The 27,084-nt window shown below is 37.4% G+C and overlaps 1 protein-coding gene and 1 non-coding gene across 3 annotated transcripts in view; one reads left to right on the plus strand and one right to left on the minus strand.

Moving 5' to 3' along the window:
- Positions 1 to 1,426: 1,426 nt before the first annotated feature.
- Gnb4 (G protein subunit beta 4) overlaps positions 1,427 to 27,084 on the minus strand; it is a 47,405-nt gene continuing 21,747 nt past the window's right edge. For both annotated transcript variants that reach the window (XM_004834629.4, XM_004834630.4), the window contains exons 3-10: positions 19,692 to 19,730; positions 18,264 to 18,370; positions 15,386 to 15,449; positions 12,886 to 13,048; positions 11,568 to 11,634; positions 11,264 to 11,465; positions 5,301 to 5,517; positions 1,427 to 2,994 (exon numbers count right to left, since the gene is read on the minus strand). In XM_004834629.4, coding sequence (XP_004834686.1) covers positions 2,888 to 2,994; positions 5,301 to 5,517; positions 11,264 to 11,465; positions 11,568 to 11,634; positions 12,886 to 13,048; positions 15,386 to 15,449; positions 18,264 to 18,370; positions 19,692 to 19,730 — 966 coding nt within the window. In that variant the 3' untranslated portion in view covers positions 1,427 to 2,887. The remainder of the gene's footprint in view (positions 2,995 to 5,300; positions 5,518 to 11,263; positions 11,466 to 11,567; positions 11,635 to 12,885; positions 13,049 to 15,385; positions 15,450 to 18,263; positions 18,371 to 19,691; positions 19,731 to 27,084) is intronic.
- On the plus strand, positions 23,692 to 23,788 carry LOC147825357 (small nucleolar RNA SNORA66). The gene has a single exon (XR_015441187.1). It is a non-coding gene; the product is annotated as a small nucleolar RNA SNORA66 (small nucleolar RNA).

The raw sequence follows: 27,084 nt of genomic DNA on the forward strand, positions 1-27,084 counted from the left end.
TTGAAAAATCTAAGATCCAAACTATACACAATGTGTATACAAATTATATACTCATTGGGCTGGGGATTTAGCTCAGTGGTGCTACACCTGCGAGGCAAGCATGAATTCCTGAGTTCCACGCTCGGTACCAAAAAAAAATTATTTACTCATTGATTTCAGGAAGTCTTATGTGCAACAACAGAATTAGACAATCAGCAGAACTCAAACTAAGTAAATATACTTGGCAACTGGAATCCCTATCACTAGAAGAGAAAGGTTTAACTAGCAGGGTAATTACTGCAGTAGTGAAAAGTTTGCCACCAATTGGTCCTAGGTACAATTAGCCACAATATTCAACAGTGGTTAGTTTTCAGTTGCCTAGTGTGCATATTATAGGAATCATTTTAAACTCTTTACACAAACTTTAATAAAATGTCATTTAAAATGTTAAGACCATAGAATTCTAGTCTGTATTGTGCCTCTTGAAAGTATATTACAGTAACAAGAGATACTGTGTCTCCATATATATAAAAATGTGTACGCCTGTGTGTCTCTGTCTGTGGTTATTTACACAACAGAAGTGCTTTCTTGAACTGGATTTTGGAATGAGTTGCTGAACCCTGTTTTTTGGAAATGAATATGTTCTTTTAAAATGTGCCCTATATCAAAGAGCTGCTCTTTATGAAGTGATATAAATAGTTCACAAATAAACATTAATAGCAACAGTTCACAGAACTCCTAACCAAAGGACAAATACACATTTATACCTGCCATCTACAATATTTTGTTTTGGTCCTACATTGCCTCTATCCATTTTATTCTGTTTCTAATATCAACTGACCAGGGCCAGGGATTTGGCTCAGTGGTTTCGCCGCCTGCTGTGCAAGCGCAAGGACCCAAGTTTGATCCCCGGTACCAAAAAAAAAAAAAAAAAATTAGGTACTAATATCAACTGACCTTTATAAACAACACTGCTTTTACTACTGTTGATGCACAATATCAGCATATATACAATATAAAAATGAAAATTTACAAGTAAAATTTAGAAGTATTTAGCTTAGGGTTATAGGTGATCAAAAGTTATCTGAATAGTAACAGTTTACTAAGTTACAAAACAATGCACTTCTTTATATCAGAACAATGCACTTCTATATATCAGAATAACACGACTTCACATCAAGCAAGACTAACAGTATTCTGTCAGTCACATTTCTAGGAGAAAACCAGGGAGGAAAAGTATCTTTTGTTTAAATTGAGGGGTGGGAACATTCTAGTAATAGCTGATATTATACCACTGACAAGTGGAGGAATGTCTTGGTATATTCCTGACTCCTTTGCTTTAGGAATTTGGCTTTTAAAGGTGCGTCACTGAGATTCAGATATTCTTTGAAGCAAAACCACATACAAACCAGTATTTTGCGGGAAGGAAAGATTACAAGAGAGCAAAAAGCTTAAATGTTTCACTTTATGAAAGGTGGGGGCTTAGTTTACATAAATGCAGATTTTTTTTTTTTCTTTCAGGGTCTCACTGTGTAGTTCAGGCTGGCCTTGAACTCATGGCAATCCTCCTGCCTCAGCCTTCCAAGTTCTGGGATTACAGGCATATGCCACCACTCCTGGCCATATAATTATTTTATATTACATAAAATTCATAAAAACCACCCTGTTAGAATTGATAACAAATCAGTGCTAGCAAATGGGTCAAATTTTACATTTCTCTCAAAAAGTTACTGCTGTCACAGTATTTTCTGTCTAGATGTTACTAGTAGAGAACACTAGGTAAGATTCTTCAGATGCAGAGACAACCCAGATGGTTATCAAACTTCTGAAAGGTAAGTACACTCTACAAACTTGGTTCCAGAATATGAAGTCAACAGGCAAGTCCAGCGGTTTGAAGGTACACAAAAATTTCAACTGATCATGACCAGGCTTTTAGTACTAATCTTTTTTGTTTTCTCTCTTGTGGTGCCGGGGATCGAACTCAGATCCTTCCGCTTGCGCAGCAGGCGGCGAAACCACTGAGCCAAATCCCGGGTCCATGACCAGGCTTTTAAAGACCCAAGAATTATATATATGCTGGTACTTATGTTTTATTAATATAATAAATTCTAATGAAATTTCTTAGGTATGTCCAAAATGTCAGAGTGTAATCTTTTTTCTCTGGCATTCATATTATTTGTCCCCTCAAAGGACTGAAAATGAACACTTGTGTAAGATGATATGGAAAGGATGCATAAGAAACTAACGACTTTTCTCAGAGGTACCTCACCTATCAACACTATTAATTTATTTATTTTTCTTGAGACAGGATCTCACTATGTAGTTCAGGCTGGTCTTGAACTCATAGCAACCTCTTGCCTCAGTCTCTTGAATGCTGGGATTACAGGTGTGTACCACCACCCTGACGATACTCTTAAACATTAAGTGTTTGGTTAGATCTGAAGAAATGCCAAATTCAAGGGGACTTCCTTAAACATAGCACACACATATCATCACTTCCATCTATTATGAGGGCTGATTCTTGCATTACAAAACTGAAAGACAACATTTCTTACATATACAAAATTTAAAATGTTCTTAACAAAAAGCAAACACCATGGGCAGCTGCTATAAAATATACATTCTTGTCTAAAAAAAAAAAACAGTACAAGCAAAAGTTTATCAAGGTTAAATTAAACTAACTCCTCAAATTAATGAATACCCTGGTGCTTTTGATCTCAGCAAGCACCCTGCCTTGTTTTTCCTTCCACATTTTTTTTTGTAGTTTACTGAAAACTTTTTGTATTTAACACAGTAATAGAAAAATCTTCACCTGCAAATACAAGGTAGAATTTGTTTTCACAGCTATAGGCTGTAGCACTGATTTCTCCAGAGATTGATGGAGAACAGAAAAAAATACTTGGCACTGTTAATTCCAGATTCTAAGGAAACTGTCCCAGGAGCCTGTTGCCACAGCCATGCCATCAGCAGTTACACCTAAACAACTCACGCGGTTGTCATGACCAGCAAGGACACCTTAAAAAAAAAAAAAGAACGAAGTTAGCACCTGTAATTTTAGAATTGGATAAGTGGTATGTATATCTAGAAGCACTCTTTTGGGGAGGGTTGTGGGGTGAGGCAGACTTGCTGTGTGGCCCAGACTGGCCTCAAACTCATAGCAATCCTCCTGCTTTAGGTTCTAGTGCTGGGATTACAAGTGCACTACCACACTCAGCTTTAAAAGGGTTCTTAAGGGCCGGGGATTTAGCTCAGTGGTTTCGCTGCCTGCTGTGCAAGCGCAAGGACCCGAGTTCAATCCCCGGTACTTAAAAAAAAAAAAAAAGCGTTCTTAAAAATAACAAGTTCCAGCCAGGTGTGGTGGCACATGCCTGTAATCCCTGCACTTTGGAGGCTGAGGCAGGAAGATTGCTGTGAGTTTGAGGCCAACCTGGGTGACACTGCATTCAAGGCCACCGTGAACTACATAGAAAGACAGTGTCTCAAAAACAAAACAAAAAGTCGGGCTGGGATGTAGCTCAGTGGTGGAGCATTTGTGCCTAGCATGCACCCAGCCTTGGATTCAATCCCTAACACCACAGGGAAAAAAAAGGTTCACTGATATCTAACACAATTGATAAAAATGGATCAACTCAAAGACAAAAGTGGCAGAAAGCCTGAAAGTTCTTAGTGTAAGTACATCAGTTAAGAAATATAAACCAAAAAATTAACTCTAGAGAATAAAAAAAAATCTCTATGTAGCAAAAGAAGTCATAGTATGTACCTCACTGCTCAGCAGTAAGTACTTTTAAAAAGGATAATTATATAAACACTGATCATTGCTCTTGTAGTTTACTGAATGTAAGAAAAACTTATTTCATGGAAAAAATTGGAGAACGAGAAGAATGTGGGTGTGTAAAGCATGGATGTTATCGCCAAACCTTTGTCATCCATAATTGGTCAAGGGATAAGGCCCAAAAGAAAAAAATCACACACCAGCAACTGGGCATGTTACTTAAGGGATGAAAGTAAATAATTTAAAAAGATTAAAATTGTTACTTGAGAAGTAGAAAATAGGGATGGGGTCAAAGGTAACAAATCATGAAAATCAGTATGGAGAGTCCTTAAAAACTAAAAATAGACATTACATTTGACCCAGCTATTCCCCTTCTAGATACCTTCCTGAAAGAGTTAAAGATATCCTATTACAGTATATGCATACCCATGTTTATAGCAGCACAACTCAGAATAGCTAAATCTGTCCATATGTCTGTCCATCAGATGAGTGGGTAAAGAAAATGAGGTATTTACACACAGTGGAGTACTACTCTGCTATAAAGGATAAATTTGAGTCATGTGTAGGAAAATGGATGCTCCTCCAGACCACAATGTTGAAGTACATCAGACACACAATGTTAAATATTGCATGGTTTCTCATAGGAGAAACTAGAGCAAAATAAAAGATGATAGGAAACAAGGAAGATGGATTCTTCTCAGATGGGAAAGGGACCAAGAGATGAGGGAGGAGGGGTAAAGGGGTAGTAACAAGGACTACCATGTGTTATGTACTTGTACCAAGGCCCAATGATGTCTGAAATCCTTATGTGCTGCAAATGTACTAATAAAGATGTATACTTATTTATTTATTTATTTTTTTGGTACCGGGGATCGAACTCGGGTCCTTGCGCTTGCAAGGCAGGCAGCGGAACCACTGAGCTAAATCCCCGGCCCTGATGTATACATTTTTAAAGGGAACAGATTATATAAAACCATTTGATTCCTTAAGTACAATTTTAAGTATAAGTTTGATTTTTTTAAAGATTAAAAATCACTCTTTAAACACAGTCCTCAGTATGGTCTGATGTGTATTCTAACCTTTTTTTTTTCTTATATATATTTTTTAAATTTTTATTTTATTTTATCCCACCCCCCACCCCCCGCCATGTACTATCGTAATTCTTTGGAACCTGCAGGGGAGAACTCAGAGGATGAGGCTAAGGGAAGACAACAGGTCTGTGTCTGTGCCTGCCAAGATCTGTTCCGAAGGAAACAACAACTCACAGCAGCAGCAAAGTTTCCTACTGGGTTGTAAGAAAAGCATGATTTACAAAAAGACCATACTGAGTAATACTCATTATTTATCTTTATACCCAAATTTACTGGAATTTACTCACTCTTCAGAAAACAAAAATACAGACCATGGATTGTAACTGCACTCAGAGGGCAAGGACAGGTGAACCCTAACAAACACCTTCAGGTTACCATTCTCCACAGCGAAGCCTGGGAAATGAGCCACAGAACACCCTCCCCTCCCGCTGCTCAGAAGCACATGCAGGCTTACTCACCTGCACGATCTCCTTTCAGTGTGTCCCACACGTTGCAATTGAAATCATCATAACCAGCTAGCAGGAGGCGCCCACTTTTTGAGAAAGCTACAGAAGTGATCCCACAGATTATGTTGTCATGAGAATACAGTAACAACTCTTGGTCAGCACGGAGGTCAAAGAGCCGGCAGGTAGCATCGTCGGAGCCAGTAGCAAAAGCGTATCCATTTGGGAAAAACTGTGGAGAAAAGCAACAGACATACTCCACAGATGCAAACAAAACATGGAGGTGGTACAGGTGTTACTAAACTCTGGTGTGAGGCTTTTCTACATTAGAATTCCAACTGTGCTTACCATGGGAGTGACTGCATGGCACTAATGATTTCCATTTGCTAAAACTAAGTATTGCCACATAGGTGGTGGCACATGCCTGTCAGCTCAGGAAAGACTGAAGGATCATGACTTTGAGGCCAGCCTGGACTACATAACTCAAGGCCAGCCTGAACTATATAGCAAGACCCCGTCTCAAAAAACAAAAAGAACCTAAATACTCATCTGTAAGCTTCTGTGATTTTCTTCATAAAGATATACACAACTTGTGATAAATTTATTTTATAATTATTGTTGCTACTCTTAATAGGATTTTCTTCCTATATTCTAACAGATTATTGGTATGGGAAAGCCACTGCTTTAAAAACAGTTCTGTAATCCAGAAAATACACTGAACTTTTGCTTGAGATTTCTAGATAACTGAACATATAATTTAAAATAATATTTTTTCTACTTTCTAATGCAACTGTTATTTCAATTTTGGATTAACCATACAGACTGACAGTTTCAGATGGATTTAAACAGTGATGTTGCTCATGGTGGTGCACACCTGTAATCCCAGCACTCAAGAGGCTGAGGCAGGAGGATCACTACTAATTTTAGGCCAGCCTGAATCACATAGTGAGACCCTGTCTCAAACAAACTAAATAAATAATGGTGACAGCGGTATTACTGTCCTGTTATTCTCTGTAAGGAGAATGCCTCCATTGTATCTCATTAAGTTCTAGTTAGGGTACTACTGGGGGCAGGCAATGTTAGTAGGCTCTTGGGAATACAAATAGTTTTTAATGCTGTTTAGGATGGTTAAAGCCTGGCTCCCAGTGGAGATGGTTCCTCCATACCCAATGACGAAATGCTTTTCCTTTTCAAATTCCCAGAAGGCTCGTGAAGTCGGTACCATGATTTCTTTCTTCTACCCACCCACCAAGCACGCCATTGTCCGTCATCCCTGTCGACAGTGAACTTGAGAAGGTCCTTCATAAAGACTTAACCACACCGGAACTGGCTACTGGAGTGTTCCTGACCACTTTCTTCCATTTTAACAGCCAACGAAATAACTCCCTATGCTCCTCTGCAGGAAATGCAACACTATCATTTGTACCCATTTTATAGGCAGCACAGACAGAGTCCATTCTCTATTACAGAAGAAAACAAAAAAGCCTACAACATAGAGCCAAAACACCCAATTCAGAAGACCTCCCTTTAGTGTCGGGGGTGGTAAGCAAATACTCTGTTCAAGAGATGATGACCATATATCCCACTTTCCCCAGGGAGGTCCCCCATTTATGCCCATCCTACTAAAATCACTAACAGGGCCGGGATTTAGCTCAGCGGTTCCACTGCCTGCCTCGAAAGCACAAAGATCTGAGTTCGATCCCCAGTACCAAAAAAAAATAAAATAAAATCACTAACAGCTTGCTCTTTTAAATTCAAAAGCTTCCTGGCTGAGATGGCATAGTATATATACGTAATAGTATATATATAATGGTACCTTACCAAAACCATTAACTGGTTTTGACTGCCTGGGAGTCTGAGATGGCTGTCAGAACTAGGGGAAATACATGTTTGTAATGTATTCAAACAAATTATAAAATATGCAAAGGGAAATACTTCAGACATAAATAGATTCTACACAGATTGTGCCTAACACCAGCTTTTTTTTAAAAAAAGTAATAGAGAAGGGCGGGCTTTCTAATCCTAGTCTAAGTCTTTTTTTTTTTTTTTTTTTTGAGACAGGATCTTGCTATTGTAGTTTAGGGTGGTCTTGAACTCACTAATGGTATGTAGGCCAGGTTGGCACAGAACTTGCAAAGATCTCCTGCCTCAGCCTCTCCAGTGCTGGGATTACAGGTGTGAGCCACCACTCCTGGTTTAAAAATCATCATTTTTTTAGACAAAAGAAATGGGTGTTTTTGATCCACTGCCTTTTTAGTATCTTATACACTGATAAACTGATATGGTAAACCTCATTAATAGATTTCCTAATGTTAAATCATCACACTTCTAGAACTAATCTTCCTTGATGATGGTGTGTTTTTACTTTGGCTCCTGGTTGGACTTAGTTTGCTATAAATTTTTGGAGATATTTTTGTAATGTTTTGGCTTTGGTTTTTTTGAGACAGGGTCTTGCTATAGTTCAGGCTGGCCTTTAAACCACTACATAGCCCAGTGTAGTCTCAAACTCATGGTGATGCTCCTGCCTCAGCCTCCCAAGTGCTGGGACTACAGGCATGTGCTACCACACCAGGCTTTTCCTGAGATATTTTTAACTAGTTTTAATTTCTCAATTTACTTGATAAACACCACTGTGACAGTTATGACACAGAGAGACTGCAGGGATTGGGGAACAGGCAGAATCCTGGGCCCTTAGCTTCTTACTCATCAAAAGTGTGACTTGTGTTTGTCTCCTGAGGCAGTTATGGACTTAAAAATGTTTTTTTCCCTAAAAACTAGGACTCTTCACTTGGGCCTATAAATGTCTAATACATAACTAAAGGTAGGATAAGGCCTGACCTTCATTTTATATCCTTTGTTACTGTAAATCTTTGTTCCAAGACTTTCTCAGCTCTGCATATGGGTACTTTGATCATTTAGGAATGTTTATCTAAAAGTTGTCAAAACAAAGTTGCTTATCCCAGAATTTACTTGCTTTCATCTCCCTTCAAGACCACAGACCTCAAGATAAGAGGTTAACAGAGATATCCGACTGTGCCTGGCAGTCACCAGCCTTTCTCCTTCCCTGTGATCACAGGGACTCCAGGGACAGCATAGCTCCCCATGGCTGAGCCCACCACAGACAGACACTCACTTCCTGGGGACAGAAGCACTCCTCAAGCTGCGAGGATTCCGAGGATTCCGCTGCTGGAAACCAGGACTGGGATAATGCTCTGTGGACCCCGCCCACCACCTCTAACCCTCAGAGCTGGCCTGCTATTCGGGTGGCTGATCTGGTCCCCTTCATCGAACCACTCAAGCTGGAGTCCTGCACTACTTTTCTTCCTCTCCTTTGGTAAGAGCAGGACTAATCTCTGTCAGCTCCTCAAGCTGAAGCATCTTACCATTTTCTCTTACTTTGTAAGTGAAGTTTTGTCCTGTATATCTGTGCTTTAGTTTTAATTTTCATTATTACTAAAAGAATCATTTTGTCATTCAAAATGCCACTTTTAAAAAAATAATCCTTTTATTTTATTCTTTTCCAAAATTTTTAAATATTTGAATTTCTTTATATTGCCATCTAAATTTTGATGTCAGATTCCCTGTGCCCATAAAATATACTACTAGAGTTTTTACTGGAACTGTATTAAATCTATAAGTCAAATTGAGAAGGACTGACAGTTTTTATATGAACATAGTACACTTCTACATTTAAGTCTGTTTTGATTTCCTTCAGTACTATTTACATTTCAGCATATAGATCAAGTGTACATATGTTATATTTATACCTAAGTATCTGTTCCTTTGGAACTACTGTAAATAGTACTTATTATTCCATGTTCCTATTGTACATTGCTAGACAGTGGTTTTTCAGTATCACAAGAAAGTGGTTCCAAGAAACTCCATAAATACCAAAATCCACAGATACTCAAATTCCTTTAAAAATGGCATAGTTGGGCCGGGGATTGAGCTCAGTGGTTCTGGCACCTGCCTCGCCAGCAAAAGGTCCTGAGTTTGATCTCTGGTACCAAAAAAAAGGCATAGTATTTGTATACAACCTATACACATCCTCTTATATATATTTTAAATCATCTCCGTATTAGTTATAATACCTAAGACAATGTAAAGGCTATATAAATGTTATATTATATTCCCTAGGGAATATGACAACAAAGGGCTCAGTTGAGACACACTTTTTTCACATACTTTTAATCCATGGTCGGTTGAATCTGCAGACAATGAATCTGAAGAAATGGAGGGCCAAATGTATAGAGAGTAAGACTGGGATGGGGATGGGGGTGTATCTTATATCCTGTGACCTTGCTAAACCTTGCTAGGTTTTTGAAGATTCTTTGGGACAATCATGTTGTCTGTCAATGGAAAGTTTTATTTCTTCTTTCCCAATCTCCTCTTTTCCTTTCGTTCCCATATTAATGCTGACCAGGATTTTCTAGTAAAATACTGAACTAGAGAGAGGTTAAGAGTAGACATTCTTGCTCTGTTCTTGTTCATGGAAGAAAACTTTCATTCCTTCACCATTAAGTATGATGTTAGCTGTATGTTTATGATTTTCCTTTTATGAAGTGGAATTTAATTTGCTTTTTATTTTGAGGATTTCTGGAATATATGTTCATGAGGTAAATTGGTCCATAGTTTTCTTTTCCTTTGTCCTTTCTTTATGGTTTGCTGTTTGTCTGGTTACATAATCAGGTTAATTCTGGCTTCATAAAGAAAGGTAGAAAGTGTTTCATCACCTTCTAAGTTCTGATCCACTGAACTGGCTGCTTCCCAGTGTCGTTGGTCTGGCTTTCCCACTATTAACAGGTGGGGAAAACATCGCACTGCAGTCCAGCAGGTCACTCAGCTCCTTATCGGTGCCTATCGCGGCCATGCGCTGTTGTTGGGGGTTCGTCTTCGGCCACTTCTCGCAGGTCCAGCCTCCGGCGAAAGTTCCTTCAGGCCGCGCGCGGGCAGGCTCGGCGGCCGCGTTCCTCTGGGCGGAGTGCGGTCTCCCGACAGAACTTGTGGGTCTCCTCAGGCGGGCACTTTTTTCGCTGAGGGTCCTTGGCCCCGCGCTCCGTTCACCCCAGATCCCTCCACGCCGACCGCGCTCAGTTAACCCCAGCGTGCCCCGCGCCGGGAGCGGGGGCGAGCATGTTAACTTTTTTTTGAGACAGCTTATAACCACTAGTTCAGGTTGGTCTTGAACTCACTATGTGACCCAGGCTGGCCTTGAACTTGCAATGGTCCTCCTACCTCAGCCTCCCACGTGCTAGTATTATAGACATGCACCACCATGCTCAGCACAATGTTAACTATTTTTAAGTGTACTTTACTCATAAACATATGACTCATTCATCTTCATATATACTAGAGTACTTTTATCTGGCAAAATCTACTTGCAGTTATCTGGGTTTTTAAAATATGAAGTAGCTCAAATAATTTATACCATTTACTAAGCATATAGCATGTAATATCATTGAGTCTCCACACCATTCTTTGAAGCAGGTGGTTTTATTCATTTTAAAAACTGAGGAATCTTAGACTAGGAAAGTTAAGTAGCGCAACTAGTCTCACACAGCTGGTAAATGGCAGAACAAATATCTGATCCTAGATTTGGCTAATTTCAGGTTCAGACTTTTTTCTCCTTTGAACACACTGCTGTGCACACCCATGAGTTGCCTATTTGCTCAAGGACTGACCTCTCAAGCCAATTTTGGAAATAAAACCTATATTTCATCTGTACATAAAGGCCTAGCAGTGGTGGTGAACCTGGCACATGTGCTGCAGTGGGCTGTTGGTATCATTGAAAACTCTTAAAAGGTTTGCCATCACTGGCACAGAGCTATAAACTTTTTTCTCAAACCCTTATTATTTAGGCATTCAATGTTATAAAGCATATATTATAAGGATCCTTGAAAGAAATCTGTTAAAATCATGCAAAAGAATTCAACATTTTAAATACAGAATAAATTTTCTTTAAAACGCCATTCACTTACACTGACGGCATTAATGTCGGAGACATGGCCCGTGAAGGACTGTCTGCACATCCCATCTCGAATGTCCCATAACTTGGAAGAGGCGTCACAAGCACCAGAAACGAAAGTCCGCATGTCAGGGCTCAGGGAGAGACTCATCACATCTCCAGAGTGCCCAGTGAATGTGGTGGTCTGCTGGGCGGTTTCGATGTCCCACAGAGCACTATAATTAAAAGCAAGTAAAAATACTTAATGACCATTATCTCTTTGTTAGTTCCTATTGGTACCCTCAACCCCAAGACAGTTGTCTTTTGAATACACTTACCAGGTTGTATCTCCTGAACTTGTAACAATTTGGCTGTCATCTAAAAAGCGACAGCAGGACAAATAGCCTACAGCATAGAGAATAGCAGATTTTAGGTTATCATTGACTAAATAACTCAATTACCATACTATCTGTAAAAATAGATTTGGACAAGTGTTTACATAATCTATAGTTCTGATTTCAATTATTCTCACTCTATGCTGTCTGCAACTAAATTTTATCAACACTCTTCTGAGGCACTTACTATGTCAATGACACTAGGTACACTAAAAGTGACAAGGTGACCAAGACATCCATCATCTAAATTACCTAGGGAGGAGCCATGCTGCTTTACGTGAATAACCATAATCTGTGACAGACAGTGATAAGCATCTTGGAGAAAAATCCTTACAACACTGTGAGAAATTAGAAGAACATCAATGCAGGCACATGGCTGCTGAGCATCATCAGCCAAAGCGACATATGGAAATAGCAGGGAAGCACCATTCTAAAGACTTTTTAAAAGCATGGTCCAATAGTAATGCCAAAAATTATATGAGTAGAAATCAGATGAGTGCCGATAATTCCTAATTAACACCATTAACCAAATACTACACTATGGAACTACTGTGTTCACACTGGCAAATACAGCAGTAGGCTATCGTGTAGTGAAAAATGCCTCATTAGTGTATCTTAACATATACTGAGTGCAGATGCCCTAGGTCCATAAATGTTATATGGGGGCATAAAATAGAAAATGTTATTTGCTTCCTTTTTGTATATTTAATTATAGTTTGGAACATGCATTAATTCATTTATATTTATTTTGAGACAGGGCCTCACTATGTAGCCCAGGCTGGCCTTGAACTTGCAGTGATCTCCTGCCTCACCTGAATGCTGAGATTATGTTTCGAATTTTTGCATGTTTATAAAAAAAGTACAACTATTTTTGAAAGAAAAATAAAATTATGGGGCTGGAAGTGTAGTTCCATGGTAGAGTATGTGCTTAGCATGCACAAGGTCTTGAGTTCAATCTCCGGCACCAAATAATATTACAATAATAAAATTATGGTCAAGGTTGGGGATGTAGCTCAGCAGCACAGTGCCTGCCTGGTAAGCACGAGGCCCTGAGTTCGATTTACAGTACCAAAACAAAAACAAACCACCAAAATTATGGTCAACATTTACAAGTTAGTATTTTCCTAATTCATGGTAATTTCTGCGTCATTACCATTCATCCTTTAGCCAACTTAGCACGATTAGACAAAAACCCTCAATCAGTGCATTCTAGGGATAAAGTAAGGCTCAGTAGGAAAGAAAAGCACTTCATGAAGCTCACCTGTATGACCCGGCAACTCTCGGCTCACCCTCACATTCCCCTCTCTGGTCTTCAAGTTATATATAGAGCAGATGTTGTCCAAGCCGCCACAAGCAACATAGTTTCCAGAAGGAGCATACGCACAGGTCATCACCCAGGAGGACCGCAGGGGAATAGCATGCATCTGTGAATTTAACAAAAAGTGAGAAAACATTAGTTTACAAAAACAGTCATTTATTTTTCAAACTTTCCTTCTAAGCATTTATTTTTTAAACCTATCTGTAATAAATATTGCTAAAAATTATCTAAGAAAAATAACTCAAATGAAAAGTATAATGGCTTGAGAAAGTAAACAATGAAAATCAAAATACCAATGCACATAAAAATGCCTATTAATATTTTCTGTATTGTCAAATCATTTGAAGAAGTGCTCTTTTTGGAAGTGATTCCTTTACTAGAAGCAATGATGTAAGGATGTTTCAACGCTGTTATTGCTTGTGTCTACATGTCCCCCTAAAGCCTCATGAGGTCAGATAGGGCTTTTTGGAGGTGGCTGGATCTAGAGTGTGTGATGCTGGGATCAAGAGTGTGAAGCTGGGAATGATTCATAGTGCAATGCTAGGATTAAAGCTGCCCCATCCTGTGTGTGAGTTCTACCAGCCTTAAGGGTGGGTAGCCTGGCTACGATAGAGGGGTCAGGAAGAGGGATGCTGCTTGTCACTTGCTGCTGCTTTGATATCTTGCTGCCTTCTGTCTGCCATGAACTGTTCCTCCTCTGCAACCCCCCTCTGCCATGCCAACCTGCCTTGGAGTCAGCCAACTATGAACTGAAACCTCTACACACTGCGAGCTATAGTAAACCTTTCCTCCTTTAACTTTGGGTATCAGGTATTTTGTCTCAGCAATGATAAAACTAAGACAAATGCTAATATAGCCATTTGAAAAATTAAGTATAAAATGTTAAGGATTTGGGCCAGGCATGGTGGTACACATCTGTAATCCCAGCACTTGGAAGGCTGAGGCAGGAGGGTTGCCGTGAGTAGTTCAAGGCCAGCCTCGACTACATAGCAAGACCCTCTCTCAAAAAACTAAAAAAAAAAAAAAAAAAAAAAAAAAGTTAAGGATTATAGTAAAATTCTTTTTACAGTAGTGGTCAAAAGAGGAACTTCTTCCAGCATAATGCTGAACAATAAAAAGGGAAATAATTAACAAATATCAGAGTCAATTCAAATGGTTCTTCCATTAAGAGATGACACTAGCATTCTTTTAGTACTAAGTGTTTTGAAATCACATTCAAACAACAATGAGAGGGTTTTGCATTGTTTCAGTCACATTCGTCTGGTGCCTTTTTATCCAAACTCAATCATCTGCAGGTTACATGAAAGATTAAAATGTGTAGGTATGTTAAGAAAGACTAAGCGGTCTGTGTAGGATATCTACACACTGCATAAATGCTACTGTGCTCTAAACCTACAGTAACACTTTTATTTCATTTTAGGAAAATGTAGTTGAAGGAGACATGCTTAGTGCCAATTAATACAGAAAAACTGTTATTGTTTTAGCTAGCTTTAAAAATCCCAATCAGACTGAGCACTGGCTCAGTAGCAGAGCACTTCCCCAACACATCCCAGGCCCTGGGTTTGATCCCAGCACAGCTAAAAGAAAGAAAAAAGTCAGGCTGAAGTTATTATTATATGAAATAATATTTTCAAATGCTTAACAAAAATAGTGCTATGTACCAAAAAAAAAAGTGCTGTGTGGGCTGGGGATTTAGCTCAATGGCACCATGCCTGTCTGGCAAGCACAAGGTCCTGAGTTTCATCCCCAGTATCAAAAAAAATTGTGCTATTTATACACAATTATAAAAGTAAGTGATTTGTGAAAGAATATTCATAGTTTTTCCACTACCACTTAGTAACTTTAAATCAGGAATTCCTTCCACTAGATGCATTAAGAGAATCCAAATCCAGTCTTCCACTACCAAACAATACAAACGACTTTGCCTACATCCTATCTTCTAAGCAGTCCAGAAGCACAAATGGGTGCCTGGAGGGGGCCAGGGAAGTGCTTCATGCTAACCATCTAGCTCATCCACAATTAGAAATGAACACCAGGATAATTTCATACCAGGAAATAGGAATTTTAAAAAATTCATTTATGCATAAAAATGGTACTTTTAGGGCCAGGGATTTAGCTCAGTGATTCCGCCACCTGCCTCGCAAGTGCAAGGTCCCAAGTTCGATCCCTGATACCAAAAAAAAAAAAAAAAGGTACTTTTACAATTCAAATATGAAATATGAGATTCAAGTAAATCACATTGAATAATAATAATGTACTTTATCCTTGGGAATAAAAAAGGGATATATATTAAAAGCAGACAATCTAAAGAGAGACTCTAGATAAAAAAAACTAAAATAGGTTTATCTCAGAAGGCACTCAGTTTGAAGCAAGAATAAAAAACAGAATTGGCTGATAGCAAACCAAATACAAGATTATTTAAAAGAATGATTAAAAATTCTACCTTATTTGTTGTATAGCTGTCCCAAATAATTAATTTTCCATCTTGGGAAGCACTGACTAGGAGCCTGGAGGAACAAACACACAAAAAATTTGATACTTACAATTTCCAAGAAAAAAAAAGAGTTTAAGTTAGTTATATATTACATTAATGTAAGACAGTTTAGAAAACAAAAATACAATTTTTCTAACAGAAACTCGATACTAAAAATATTCTTCCAATTTAAAAAAATGTACACTGTGTACCATAAATTTTGAGCATAAACCATAAACTTAGCAACTCCCTAAACATGTCTTTGGTTATGACTCAATTTCTCCATGGTGACAACATTGCAGCTATTATTCAAGGCTTTGGTAGATCTTAGCTGATTGGTGTAGTGTATACAATCTACTTAATGACAACAGAGAACATACAGGCCTACAGCCATACTTCATCAACTGAGAGCCTCTGGCCCCTGGGAAGCAGTGTGACAGGAATGCAAGGCACACCTACCTCATGCTCGCATGGCCTCTACCATCTAATAGATGAGACATTCAAGTATCCTTATAATAAAGCAAGTGAAAATTGCCAAAAGACTAGTATAAAAGAAATAGTGCAGGAGAGTAAAAGAGGAATGAATAACTGAGTTGAATTAATTAAAAAATGCATCTTGGGGCCAGGGATTTAGCTCAGTGGTTTCATCGCCCGCTGTGTAAGCACAAGGACCCGAGTTTGATCCCTGGTACCAAAAAAAAAAAAAAAAAAATGCATCTTGAAAACAATGCATTTTGGAGAGCTAAAGACAGATAAGTCTGTATTCTCAAAGGAGGGTAAGTACCACTGATGACAAGAGGTAGGAAAATACAGTGGGTGTTCCAGGAATTGGGAGTCTTTCAGTTGTGTAGAGTTTGTGAGGAACAGGAGGAATATGTTGAGAAAATATCAGACAGATCAAACTGCACAAAGTTCTATTTGCCAGGCTAAGGAGTATGAATTTTTAAGTAATTACTAGTCAATAAAATTTGTTCTGGAATTTTGTTTTTCACCATGACGTAAAATTCAAAAGACACAAAAGGATCTACAGTGAAAAAAACACCTTGATATGCCTACTCCTCAGCTTCTTAGTTCCCTTCCCTAAAGATAAATAAAAACATAGGTTATTAGTGTTATAGACTTCACTTGTTTTTATCAAAAGGAAAAGCTAATGGTAGAATACGGGATAGAATCTAAGGACAATGTTTCAAAATTCAACTGGCATCATCAGTACATGAGATTATTAAGTAAGGAGTTGATAATCAGACAATGTGAAATAGGTTCCTGGGTGATTGTCTTGTTTTTGAGAAAATTTTCTAAAAGCAAAGAACTAACAGTTTCAAGTGATTGGGTTTGCTGTATCAACAAAACAAATTATCTTTATCTTAAAAATTTTTAAGAAAAATGTAACTTTGCCCTACCTTTATGTCATCAATTATATAATTTTATCTATCTTCTTCTAAGAGTTACATGCTGTATATTGATATATTCAACTATCCCATTTATATCACAGAACATTAAGTAAGGGAGGCTTCCTCTATTTAAAATCTTAGTGTCTCCTGGAAGCAGATAATGAACTATTTTTTTTTCCAGTGGTACTGTGTCGGGAGCAATGCTACATAATTTTAGGGAAAAATCATTTGGTTAGCCTAGTTCTCTTGCCTACAGCCCAGCTATGGAATTCCAAGACATAATTCCATTTTGGCCTCCGGTCACAACTAAGACCTCAATGATCCGGTGATGCTGTGATTCTCCAGGACAAGAAACATCCCGGGAGCTGAAAACATCCTGGGAGGAACAAACATCTACTCAGTTCCTCATTGTTCTTGGACTGTTACCATCTTATTTACGCAGGATGTACTGAACTCTGTGCGAGTCATTTGTTACATGTTTCTCCTGATGTACTGAATAAAAGTTGCAGTAAGCTACTGGCTTTCGTCTTTGCTGCCCAGAGCAGCACTGATCAGACCCAAAGCTCAGCTTCTTCTCAGTTTCATTTTTCTACCTTTCCTGTAATTCGCCTTGTGCTGCCGTGGCTCAAAGCAGACTAGGACTTACTGCAGAGGTGCTAGTAATGTCCCCTTTCCCTGTTCCCTACAGTACTGAGGATTGATTTCGTTGGCTTGGACATTATCCAATAAGATAACCAAATGAAAGGAACAAGTCAGCCACTGTGGCAGCAGGCAGACCTGCTAACGCCAAACACACCGGAAAAAGCACAGGTTGCACTGCCACCCTAGAGACAAAGTGAATTGTGGTCACCAAACCACCTAAACCGCAAGCCAGGTAGGTATGAGCCAGCTGTGTGCATATGCACTTTCGGATGCTGATACCACACATTCAGGCACTTGCATTTATAGATTGCACTGGGGGAGTAAAAGATATATTCAATGCAAATAACCTGTTTCACATAATCTAACCTTTGTGAATTTAGGAAAGAAACAGCAATATTCACTAACTAGCACACAGAAGATGTTCAATAAATATTTGTATATTAATTGAAATTTCAAGGTTATTAATATTTCAACTGCTGTGGGTATATTGAAAAACAAAGCATAATATCCCATTGCAAAGAAATGAAATCCTCTCCTAAACTGCTTTTCAGATCATTTGATAAAGGATTTTTTTAGAGGTAAAAGTTTTTAAACTTTCAGGGAGGGGTAGAGCACTTGCTTAGCAAGCACGACTCCCAGTTTGATCCCCAGAGATCCCCCACTTCAAACAAAGAGCTTCAGTATTCTCAGTGAAAGCAAAATGTTCACATTGGATGCATGTTCTACAAACACTTCATAGTATAGTTGTAAAATAAAAGAAATAATGATTAAGAAAAAATAATTCTGGTGACAGTTTGTAAATGAGAGGCACAAACCTTGAGTCATATCCCCAGTGCATGGCATAGATTTTGGCGAGGTGGCCCCTCAGCGTACGTCTTGTTCGCATCTGTATTCGACCCACAGAGTCCATATTTGATGTGATCTTTGTAAGGCAACAAAAATATTATTCTTTACTTTCAATATAATTTATGAGTTTATTTCAACTAGAAACAATTAGTAGATAAAAGACATAAAATTTATAGTAACGAGATAATTTAATATATAATTCCACAGAATTATGGGATCAAAATATTGCTCATGAAAAACTATGTTTAATTTAAAATAATCCTAGATGCTATCACAGGTAAGAATATTTTGTCAGACTATTAACTAAAAAGAGTAGATATACCTCTTTAGAAACCAACCACACTAGAGGCTAGCATGGGTAAAGGAGACCAAGGGAGACTGAGTAGTGGTTACAGATAAATAGATTCTATGGCACAGTAGGGCAACCATGGTTTACAACAACCTACTGTATTTTATAAAGAATTAACAGACAGGAGTTCAAAGCTTCCCAACAAAAATAAATGAGAGGGAAAAGCTAATTATCCTGATTTGATCTTCACACAAGATATATATAAAATTATCACACTGTACTAACAAATATGTACAATTATGTGTCAATTAAGAAAAAGAAAAAAGCCACAAATAAAAATCTAGTATACATGATCAAAGAACATTTATACATTTTGTGTATAAGAAAGCCTGCTTCAGGGCCAGGGATTTAGCTCAGTGGTTCTGCCGCCTGCCTCACAAGCCAAGAACCTGAGTTGCATCTCCAGTTCCAAGAAAAGAAAAAAGAAAAAGAAAGCCTGCTTCATATGTATATAGCACATAAAATATTTCCTTAACAAAAGTGATCAATATTAACTGAAGTAACAAAATCTTCCTAAGAGTTCCCATAAGAAAAACTAATGGCAATATACCAAAAGGAATAAAAAATACTTAAAACAAGTACAAACTAGATGAATCTACATATTTTTATAGCATTTATTTTTTCCACAGGGTTCTATTTTAAGAGTGTGTTTGTATACACACACACACACACATTTTTTTTGTGACAGGGTCTCACTATGTAGTTCAGGTTGGCCTTGAACTTGCTGAGATTCTCATCTCAGTATTTTTAGTGCTGTGACCACAGATGTGTGCCAATGCACCTGGCTTAACAGTGTATTTTAAAAACCTTGCAAGTGCAAGGTCCTGAGCTCGATCCCTGGTACCAACAAAACAAAACAATAAAACAAACAAGAACACATGTACTGTATAAATTACAAAGTATTTTTTTAAATTACAAAGTATTTTACGTAAAGATTTCATTTGATTTTTCAATTAAATACTAATAAAATAATCTGAATGTCATCTGTGTCAGTGTCAATTTATTTCATGGGAATTATTAAAATGAATTGAAGGAAAAAAAACTTTACCTGAACAAGTGTTGCATCATTACATGCTTTCCTAGCATCCTGAAATAAAGAAAGAGGATTATTACATATGATTAAAATGATACGTTTTTTTGAGACAAGGTTTCACTATGTAGTTCATACTGGCTTTGAACTCATTATGTACCCCAGGCTGGCCTTGAACTTGCTCCTATTCTCCTGCCTCAGCCTCCCAAGTGCTAGAATTACAGGTGTGTACCATATGACTCTAAAATTTTTTTTAAAATTCACACTTTAATGATTTTAAGGTATATAATTCAGTGATTTTTAGTATATTCACAATGTTGTACAACACCATCACTATCCAATTCTAAAACATTCCCATCATCTGCAAAGACAGCCTTTCATCCTGATTCCCTTTCCTACCATTCCAAAGCAAACACTAATTTATTTTCTTTTTCTGTGGATTTCCGTACTCTTGGGAATTTCATATAAATGGAATCATACAATATGTAGCCTATGCATCTGGTCTCTTTCACTTAGCATTATGTTCAGGATTTAGCCATGTTATACCATTAACTAGCACCTCATTCCTCATGGCTGAAGAGTATTCCATGGTATGTGTATACCATATTTTGTTTATCTTATTAATCAAAAGTGGTGGGTACAGGTTTCCATTTTGTGGTTATTACTAATAATGATGCTATGAACATTAATATGTAAGTTTTCATGTGTACTTAGGTTTTTAATTTGTTGGGATATTACTGAAGAGGGTGACACAGTAACTCTATCAAACTTTTTTTTTACCAGCTGCAACCATTTCCCATTCCCACCAACAATGTATTAGGGCTCCAATTTCTCAATTTCTTCATATCCACATCAACATTTTTTATGGTCTATTTTTAAAATTAGCCGTCTCAGCAGGTGTGAAATGGTTATCTCATTGTGGTTTTGATTTTTTCTCTAATGATTAATGGTGTTAAGAATCTTTACATGGATTCACTGCTACACTGATATTATATAATATAGATATTATATATAATCTATTTTAGAAAATGTCTATTCAAAGTTTTGTCAATTTTAAATTGGGTTGTCTTTTTATTGGGCAGTTGTAGGAGTTCTTTATATATTTTGGATACTAGACCCTTATAACAAACATTTTCTCCCATTCTGTCAGCTGCCTTTTTCTTTTGATAGTGTTCTTTGACACACAGTATTTATTTAAAAAAATTTTTTTGAGTTAAGGTGCTGCCATGTTGGCCAAGCTAGCCTTGAAGTCAAGATCTCCCCATCTTGTCCTTCTGAGTAGCTGGAATTATAGGCATACATTATCACTTCCACCCAAGTGTATGATTTTGATGGATTTCTGTTTCTTTCTTTTGTGGTTTGTACTTTTGGTATCATGTTTAACTGCTAACTCAAGAATATGAAGATTTATAGTAACTATGTTTACCTCCAAGAATTTTACATTTTCACATGACATTTAGGTCCCATTTTGAGTTAATTTGTGTATGTAATGTGAAGTAGGAGGTCCAACTTTCTTCTGCATATGAATATGTAGTTCTCCCAGTACCATTTTTTTTGGTTTTTTGTTTTTGTTTTTGGTACCAGGAATTGAACTCGGGACCTTGCACTTTTAAGGCAGACACCGGAACCACTGAGCAAAATCCCTGGCCCCCCAGTATCATTTATTGAAAAATCTATTCTTTTCCTATATGCTGTTAAAAGTCCTTGTTGAAAAATCAACAGACCACATGGACTTAGTTGTGGAATCTCAGATCTTATATTATTATACAAATATATTTTTGGTTTATAATTAAAAGATTTCTTAATAGGTGTACTCCCTAATTTTAAATCATCTAATTGACTTAATAAGCCTACAATACTCAGAGTTATATTTATTACTAAGTTTCAGCAGAAAGCAAGAATTTTGAGTTTCTATTTGTTCTGGCATCTAAAAGTTGAGGAGATAAGAAGGCTGCTTATATTGTAATATACTCCAGGTCATTTCAAAATACTAGATAAAGCCCGGCCTCATGGTGTATGCCTGTAACCAGCTACTTGGGCAGCTAAGACAGGAAGATCACAAGTTCAAAGCCAGCCTAGGCAACTTAGTGAGATCCTATCTCAGACTAACATAAAAAGGGCTGGAGATACTGGTCAATGGTAGAGTGCTTGCTTAGCAAGTCCAAGGCTCTGGGTTCAATCCTCGTTACTTAAAAAAAACACAAAATACTTCTTTAAAATGTTTTATAAATACATGGTATCCACACAATTATAATTATTGACATTAGAAAGAAAATATTTTTTTTTTTGGTACCGGGGATCGAACTCGGGTCCTTGTGCTTGCAAGGCTAGCAGTGGAACCACTGAGCTAAATCCCCAGCCCCAGAAAGAAAATATTTTAGATTCAATACGCAAACAATTATCTTAGGATTCTTTCTTTGGTACTGCATATCAAACCCAGGGCCTTGCATATGTTAAGCACCTACTTTACTGCTAAGCTACATCCTCAGACACAGGAAACTAATATTTTAAAAAAAGACAATCAACATGTTATTACTGCCTTCCTGTCTAATTTAATTTCCCATCAGTCCCTGCATACAACTTGTGCTTTACACTTATCACGGAATTCTACTTCCTCAGGAGATCTAAGCTCTTCTCTCTCCTAAAGTCTTGGAAAATACTTCTTTTTATGTAATAGGCAACAATTTACTCTAGCGTCTCTATTTTTATATAACAAATTTCCTGCACGTAAGCAGGTGTTTATGCCTAAGCATTACAAGGAAGACTTTCAAAAAGACCTTAAATTTTCATACAAATTGAAGGGAATGTAATGAAGCAGAAACCAATGTAACAAAATGAGAGGCAGAAAAATAATATATTTAATAAGCAGCTAAACATTTTATTTAGTTGCTGGGGACTGAACACAGGCTCCACATGTGCTCATTGAGCTATAGCCTCAGCCCTGACAAAAAATGCACAAATCAAATTTATCAGTTAATATCAAATAGGGGCCGGGGATTTAGCTCAGTGGTTCTGTTGCCTGCCTCAAGAGTCCAAGGACCTGAGTTCAATCCCCAGTACCAAAAGAAAAAAAAAAAAAAAATCAAATAGAGAATTTGTAGAAAAGCTAGACTTAATTCTCCCCCCTGAAAGGTTAGAGTGGTATCTTTAACTTTGTTTTTTGCCTATGGTGCTTGCCTAGGACATTCTCAGCAAAAAGAAGCCACACAATATTTGTTAGGTAAAATGTTGCCCTGCAGCAAAGAACGGATGGAAGGCATGGTATTTCTGGCTGTCCTCTGAATCATCTATAAACATTTAGAATATTTCTATGTAAGGCTGTTCACAAGTAGTTGTACAAAAATATGATCGATTCTCTCACTCTTAGCCAAATTGCAGGTTTAGAGACCTCATTTGGCAAGGAATAATTTAGCCCACTTTCCTACAATTTAAAGAATTTCCAGAAATGAGAGTGATGGCCTGGGACATGTTTTAAAAATGGTACAGTTGGAGACTAAATTCTAAAAAAAAAAAAAAGTTTCTCTGTTTCAAACTTTATGAAAATAGCTATTGTTTAGGGCGTCTTTCTTGATCCAGTTATCTGGTAAAAATTTGGGTGAACATGGTGTGTCAGGCACCATTCTATGCACCATTTATATAGCAGTGGATAAATAGAAAGTCTCTGCCACCATACAGCTTACATTAATATTAAAAATTTAAAACTATAAATAAAAATTATTGATCTACTTTAAAACTCAGTACCAAAAAATTAAAACATTGTGTTGAAATACAAGAATTCTCCAATATCTTAGCAGCAGTTACTTGCAAGTTTACATTATTAAAAAAATCCATTTATTTATATAAATAAATAAATATATTTATGAACAATAGTGTTGTTCATTGTAAAATTGTGTATTAAAAAATTCCATATTGTCCACTACAACAAAAAATGTAAGATCTGATATTAACATTTGTGCAAAAGAAAAGAAAAGGTGACACATTTCTTGTTTTAAATCAAAGAAGTAACAATTACAAAAAAACACAAAATTTTAGCTCTGCATGATGTGGCAGAAGCTAAAGGAACCAGGTTTGCTAAAGTAACTGTGGTGGCTACTGAGGTGTATCCCAGTATAGTATACCAGTTACTGCATTTTTTATTGATAACCTAAAGAAAAGAGCTGCTTTTTGACTTTTCGTATTTAAATTTTTCAATGAAATAAAAATACTTATATAAGCATCTAAAAAAGAAAACAATGTGTTTTCTCTATTTGTGTTGTTTAAAATGAGTCATTTATTGTATTAAATAGCATACATTCTATTAAATCATGAAATTACCTTATAGTTGGGTAAAAAAAAATAGTAAGATTTTTGGAAAGGAGGAAAAGAAGGAGTTCTTTAAATATAGTGTGACAAGATTAAAGTCAGGAGAAAAGTGCATTGTATTTTACATACACAAAGTCACTTGAAGTCATGGGATATGATTCAGTGAACACCTGTGCCCACAACATTGAACTTGGGAAATGATTAAGACACACAATTTCCTATGCAAGTACAAGTAAATATAAAACACAAGAGCAAATGTACACAGGGGAGTATAAAATACAAGGAAGACTATGATTATCTCTGTCACAGAAGTCTAAAGTGTCCCACAAGTAATGAACTGCCACTCATTTGTATTAGTCTAAGTCCTTTATATGTTTAATCCTCTGTGCAAACCTATAGAGTAGGCATTGGTATTTCTGCTTCACAACAAACACACTAAGCACCAGGAAAGTGAGGAAACTTGCCTATGATCACAAGTATTAGAAGGAGTCCATACACATGCACCATGCCATGTTGCCTTCTATTAAGTGAAAGAGAATAAATCCAACAGGAGGACTCTCATAAGGCTTTTAAAGGAGGAATAGGACTCAATGAACAGGATTCCAAACAGCAAAATTAGACCACAGGCAATATAATTCCAGGCAAAGGAAACAGTCTGATAAATGCCAACGAAGTAAGAAAGTGCAATGCATGGTTCAGGGAATGGCAAAATGGCACCCAAGCTGGTGTGGCTACAGCACAGGCTGAAGGGAAGGATGTGAAATACACCTGGGAGACAATGCACCCTAAGTGACAAAGCACATATCTGGTCTGAATCCTGGATCTACTACTCATCCTGGATCTCATGTTACCTTGGAAAGTTATTTAATCTCACTGAGCCTTGGTTTCTTCAACTATAAAATGAAGCAACACCAGCTACTTCACAGGGTTGCTATGAAGATTAAATGAGATGGACACATGACCACACATTTGGTCAATCATCAGTTGCTCCTGCTCAGCATCTCGAGTAAGTGGCACAAAACAGAGAACGTAGGGAATTCATTCTGGTGGTGGCAGTACAGGCTAAGCATTTCTAATCTAAAAATCCAAAATCTGAAACTTTTTGGGGACTGTTATCATACCACAAGTGGAAAATTTCATACCTGACCTCAGGTGACAGGTTACAGTCAAAATGTAGGCACACTAAAAATATGTAAAATTACCTTCAGGCTGTGTGTATAAGGTATGTAAGAAACAAAAAATTCATGTTTAGACCTGGGTCCCATCCTCAGGATATCTCATTATGTGTATGCAAATATTGCAAAATTCCCACCCATCCCCCCCCAAAATTCTGAAATCCAAAAGACTTCTGCTCCCAAGCATTTCGGATATGGGATATTCGACTTTAACATCTAATTGGGAAATCAGCTTGTCAAGTCTTCGATCATCTCAAGCAAAAGAAATCCCTCCTTTGTTTTGACAACTTTGTTCAGACAGGTACAATATCAACTCAGAGTCATTATTCACAATGAAATCATCAACTTCCTTGAATCCCCGTCAACCGTGCTTATAATGACCTCATACTCACACAGCAACATTTTTCTGGTGTTTTTCAGCCATCCTTTGTTTTTCTTCCTCCTCTTTTTTTTTTTTTTTTGTCATATCTCTGTTTAGATTTTATTCTTTACTTTTAAATCCATAAAGCTCTTTTGAAATAGCTAATGAAAAAGAGTCATATTGGGCAAGGCCATAGCCATGTTCCAAGTTATCAGAGACTCTTCCTGCTTTGTTGCTAAAGTTCTTTATCTGTAAGCTGTTCTAGCCTTTGCCTTTTTGTACAAAAAGAAATCAGGCAGCTAACAGATGACTCACAATTTGCTCTTTCCTCCACCCTGCTCACCAAGGGCCTTATCTATATCCTTTCATTCTTAGCTCTACCTTCCTTGATATCCCTTGGTGGCAGCAAGGTCCAAGCAAGCATCTGTCGCATTGTTCCAAAGAAAGAATTGCTGGAGTTGTCCCTTAGAGAGTGTGCCCTCCTCCTATGAGGAGGCACCTTCTGCTGCAGGCACCTTTTTTCCCAGCTGTCCCTCATGATGTTACATTGCTGCATTTGGCAACTCTTCCTCATCCTATTCTTGTTTCAAGTTCTAAGAGCATCTAAATTTTGTTAAAGTTAGAGTATTTGGCCAGGTGTGGTGGTGCATGTCTGTAATTCCAGCACTCAGGAGGCCAGGCACGAGAATTGTAACATGTTTGAGGCCAGTTTGGGCTACAAAGTGAGTTCAAGGCCAGTCTGAACTATGTAAGACCCTGTCTCAAATTAAAAGCAAACGAAACCAAAACAAAACAAAACACCCACCAAAAGCAAGCTAGCTAGCTAGCTTACAGCCTTCCTTTCTTTTTTTTTTTTTTGAGACGCTGTCTTGCTATGTATTCTAAGCTGGCCTTAAACTTACTATGTAGCACAAGCTGGTCTGGAACTCACAGGAAAGCCTCCTAAGTGCTGAACTACAGCAATGCTCCCTCATGCCTGGCTTGAGTATTTTTTTTTATCCTCTTTACTGTTCTGAATTGATTTCCAAAATTAAAAGACATTAGACATCTTAATTCTACCTCCTATAATTTTTTTCCCCATTAAGTTTATTGGTACGTTTTAGGTATAAAATACAGTTATATTCACCATTAGGATGTTGTACCTTAACATGATGTATCTTGGTTCTTATTTTTTCCCCTTCCCCTGCCCTCCCTTTCCTATTTGCAATACCTCCTATAATTTTTAATGGTGCAGCAATCTAATGTTTTAGAGATTAACATTGTCCTAATATATGTAATATCTGCCTTCCTGTACTGTACCAAAACATCTATGATTCTAGGTGTATGAGTAAGAAGAGTATTATGTTTGTTTTTCAGCAGGGGGTGCAGATATATTATTAACTTCTCAGGACACAGAAGCCATTTGTCCGTACTGGTACTTCTTAGGAATGATTTGGGAAAGACTTTTAGAGGCATGTTAAAAACAAGTTGACCATTTTAGCCTTATAAATCATTTAATATGTGTAGACTGATGAACCAATAAACAAATTTCATACATTGCTGTTACTAAATAAAAGCATTAAAATTTGGAAAT

Source organism: Heterocephalus glaber, unplaced genomic scaffold (genome assembly GCF_053883595.1).
Source record: "Heterocephalus glaber isolate CG9 unplaced genomic scaffold, H.glaber_assembly_v1.0 deba00001504, whole genome shotgun sequence".
In the NCBI taxonomy this organism is placed as follows: domain Eukaryota; kingdom Metazoa; phylum Chordata; class Mammalia; order Rodentia; family Bathyergidae; genus Heterocephalus; species Heterocephalus glaber.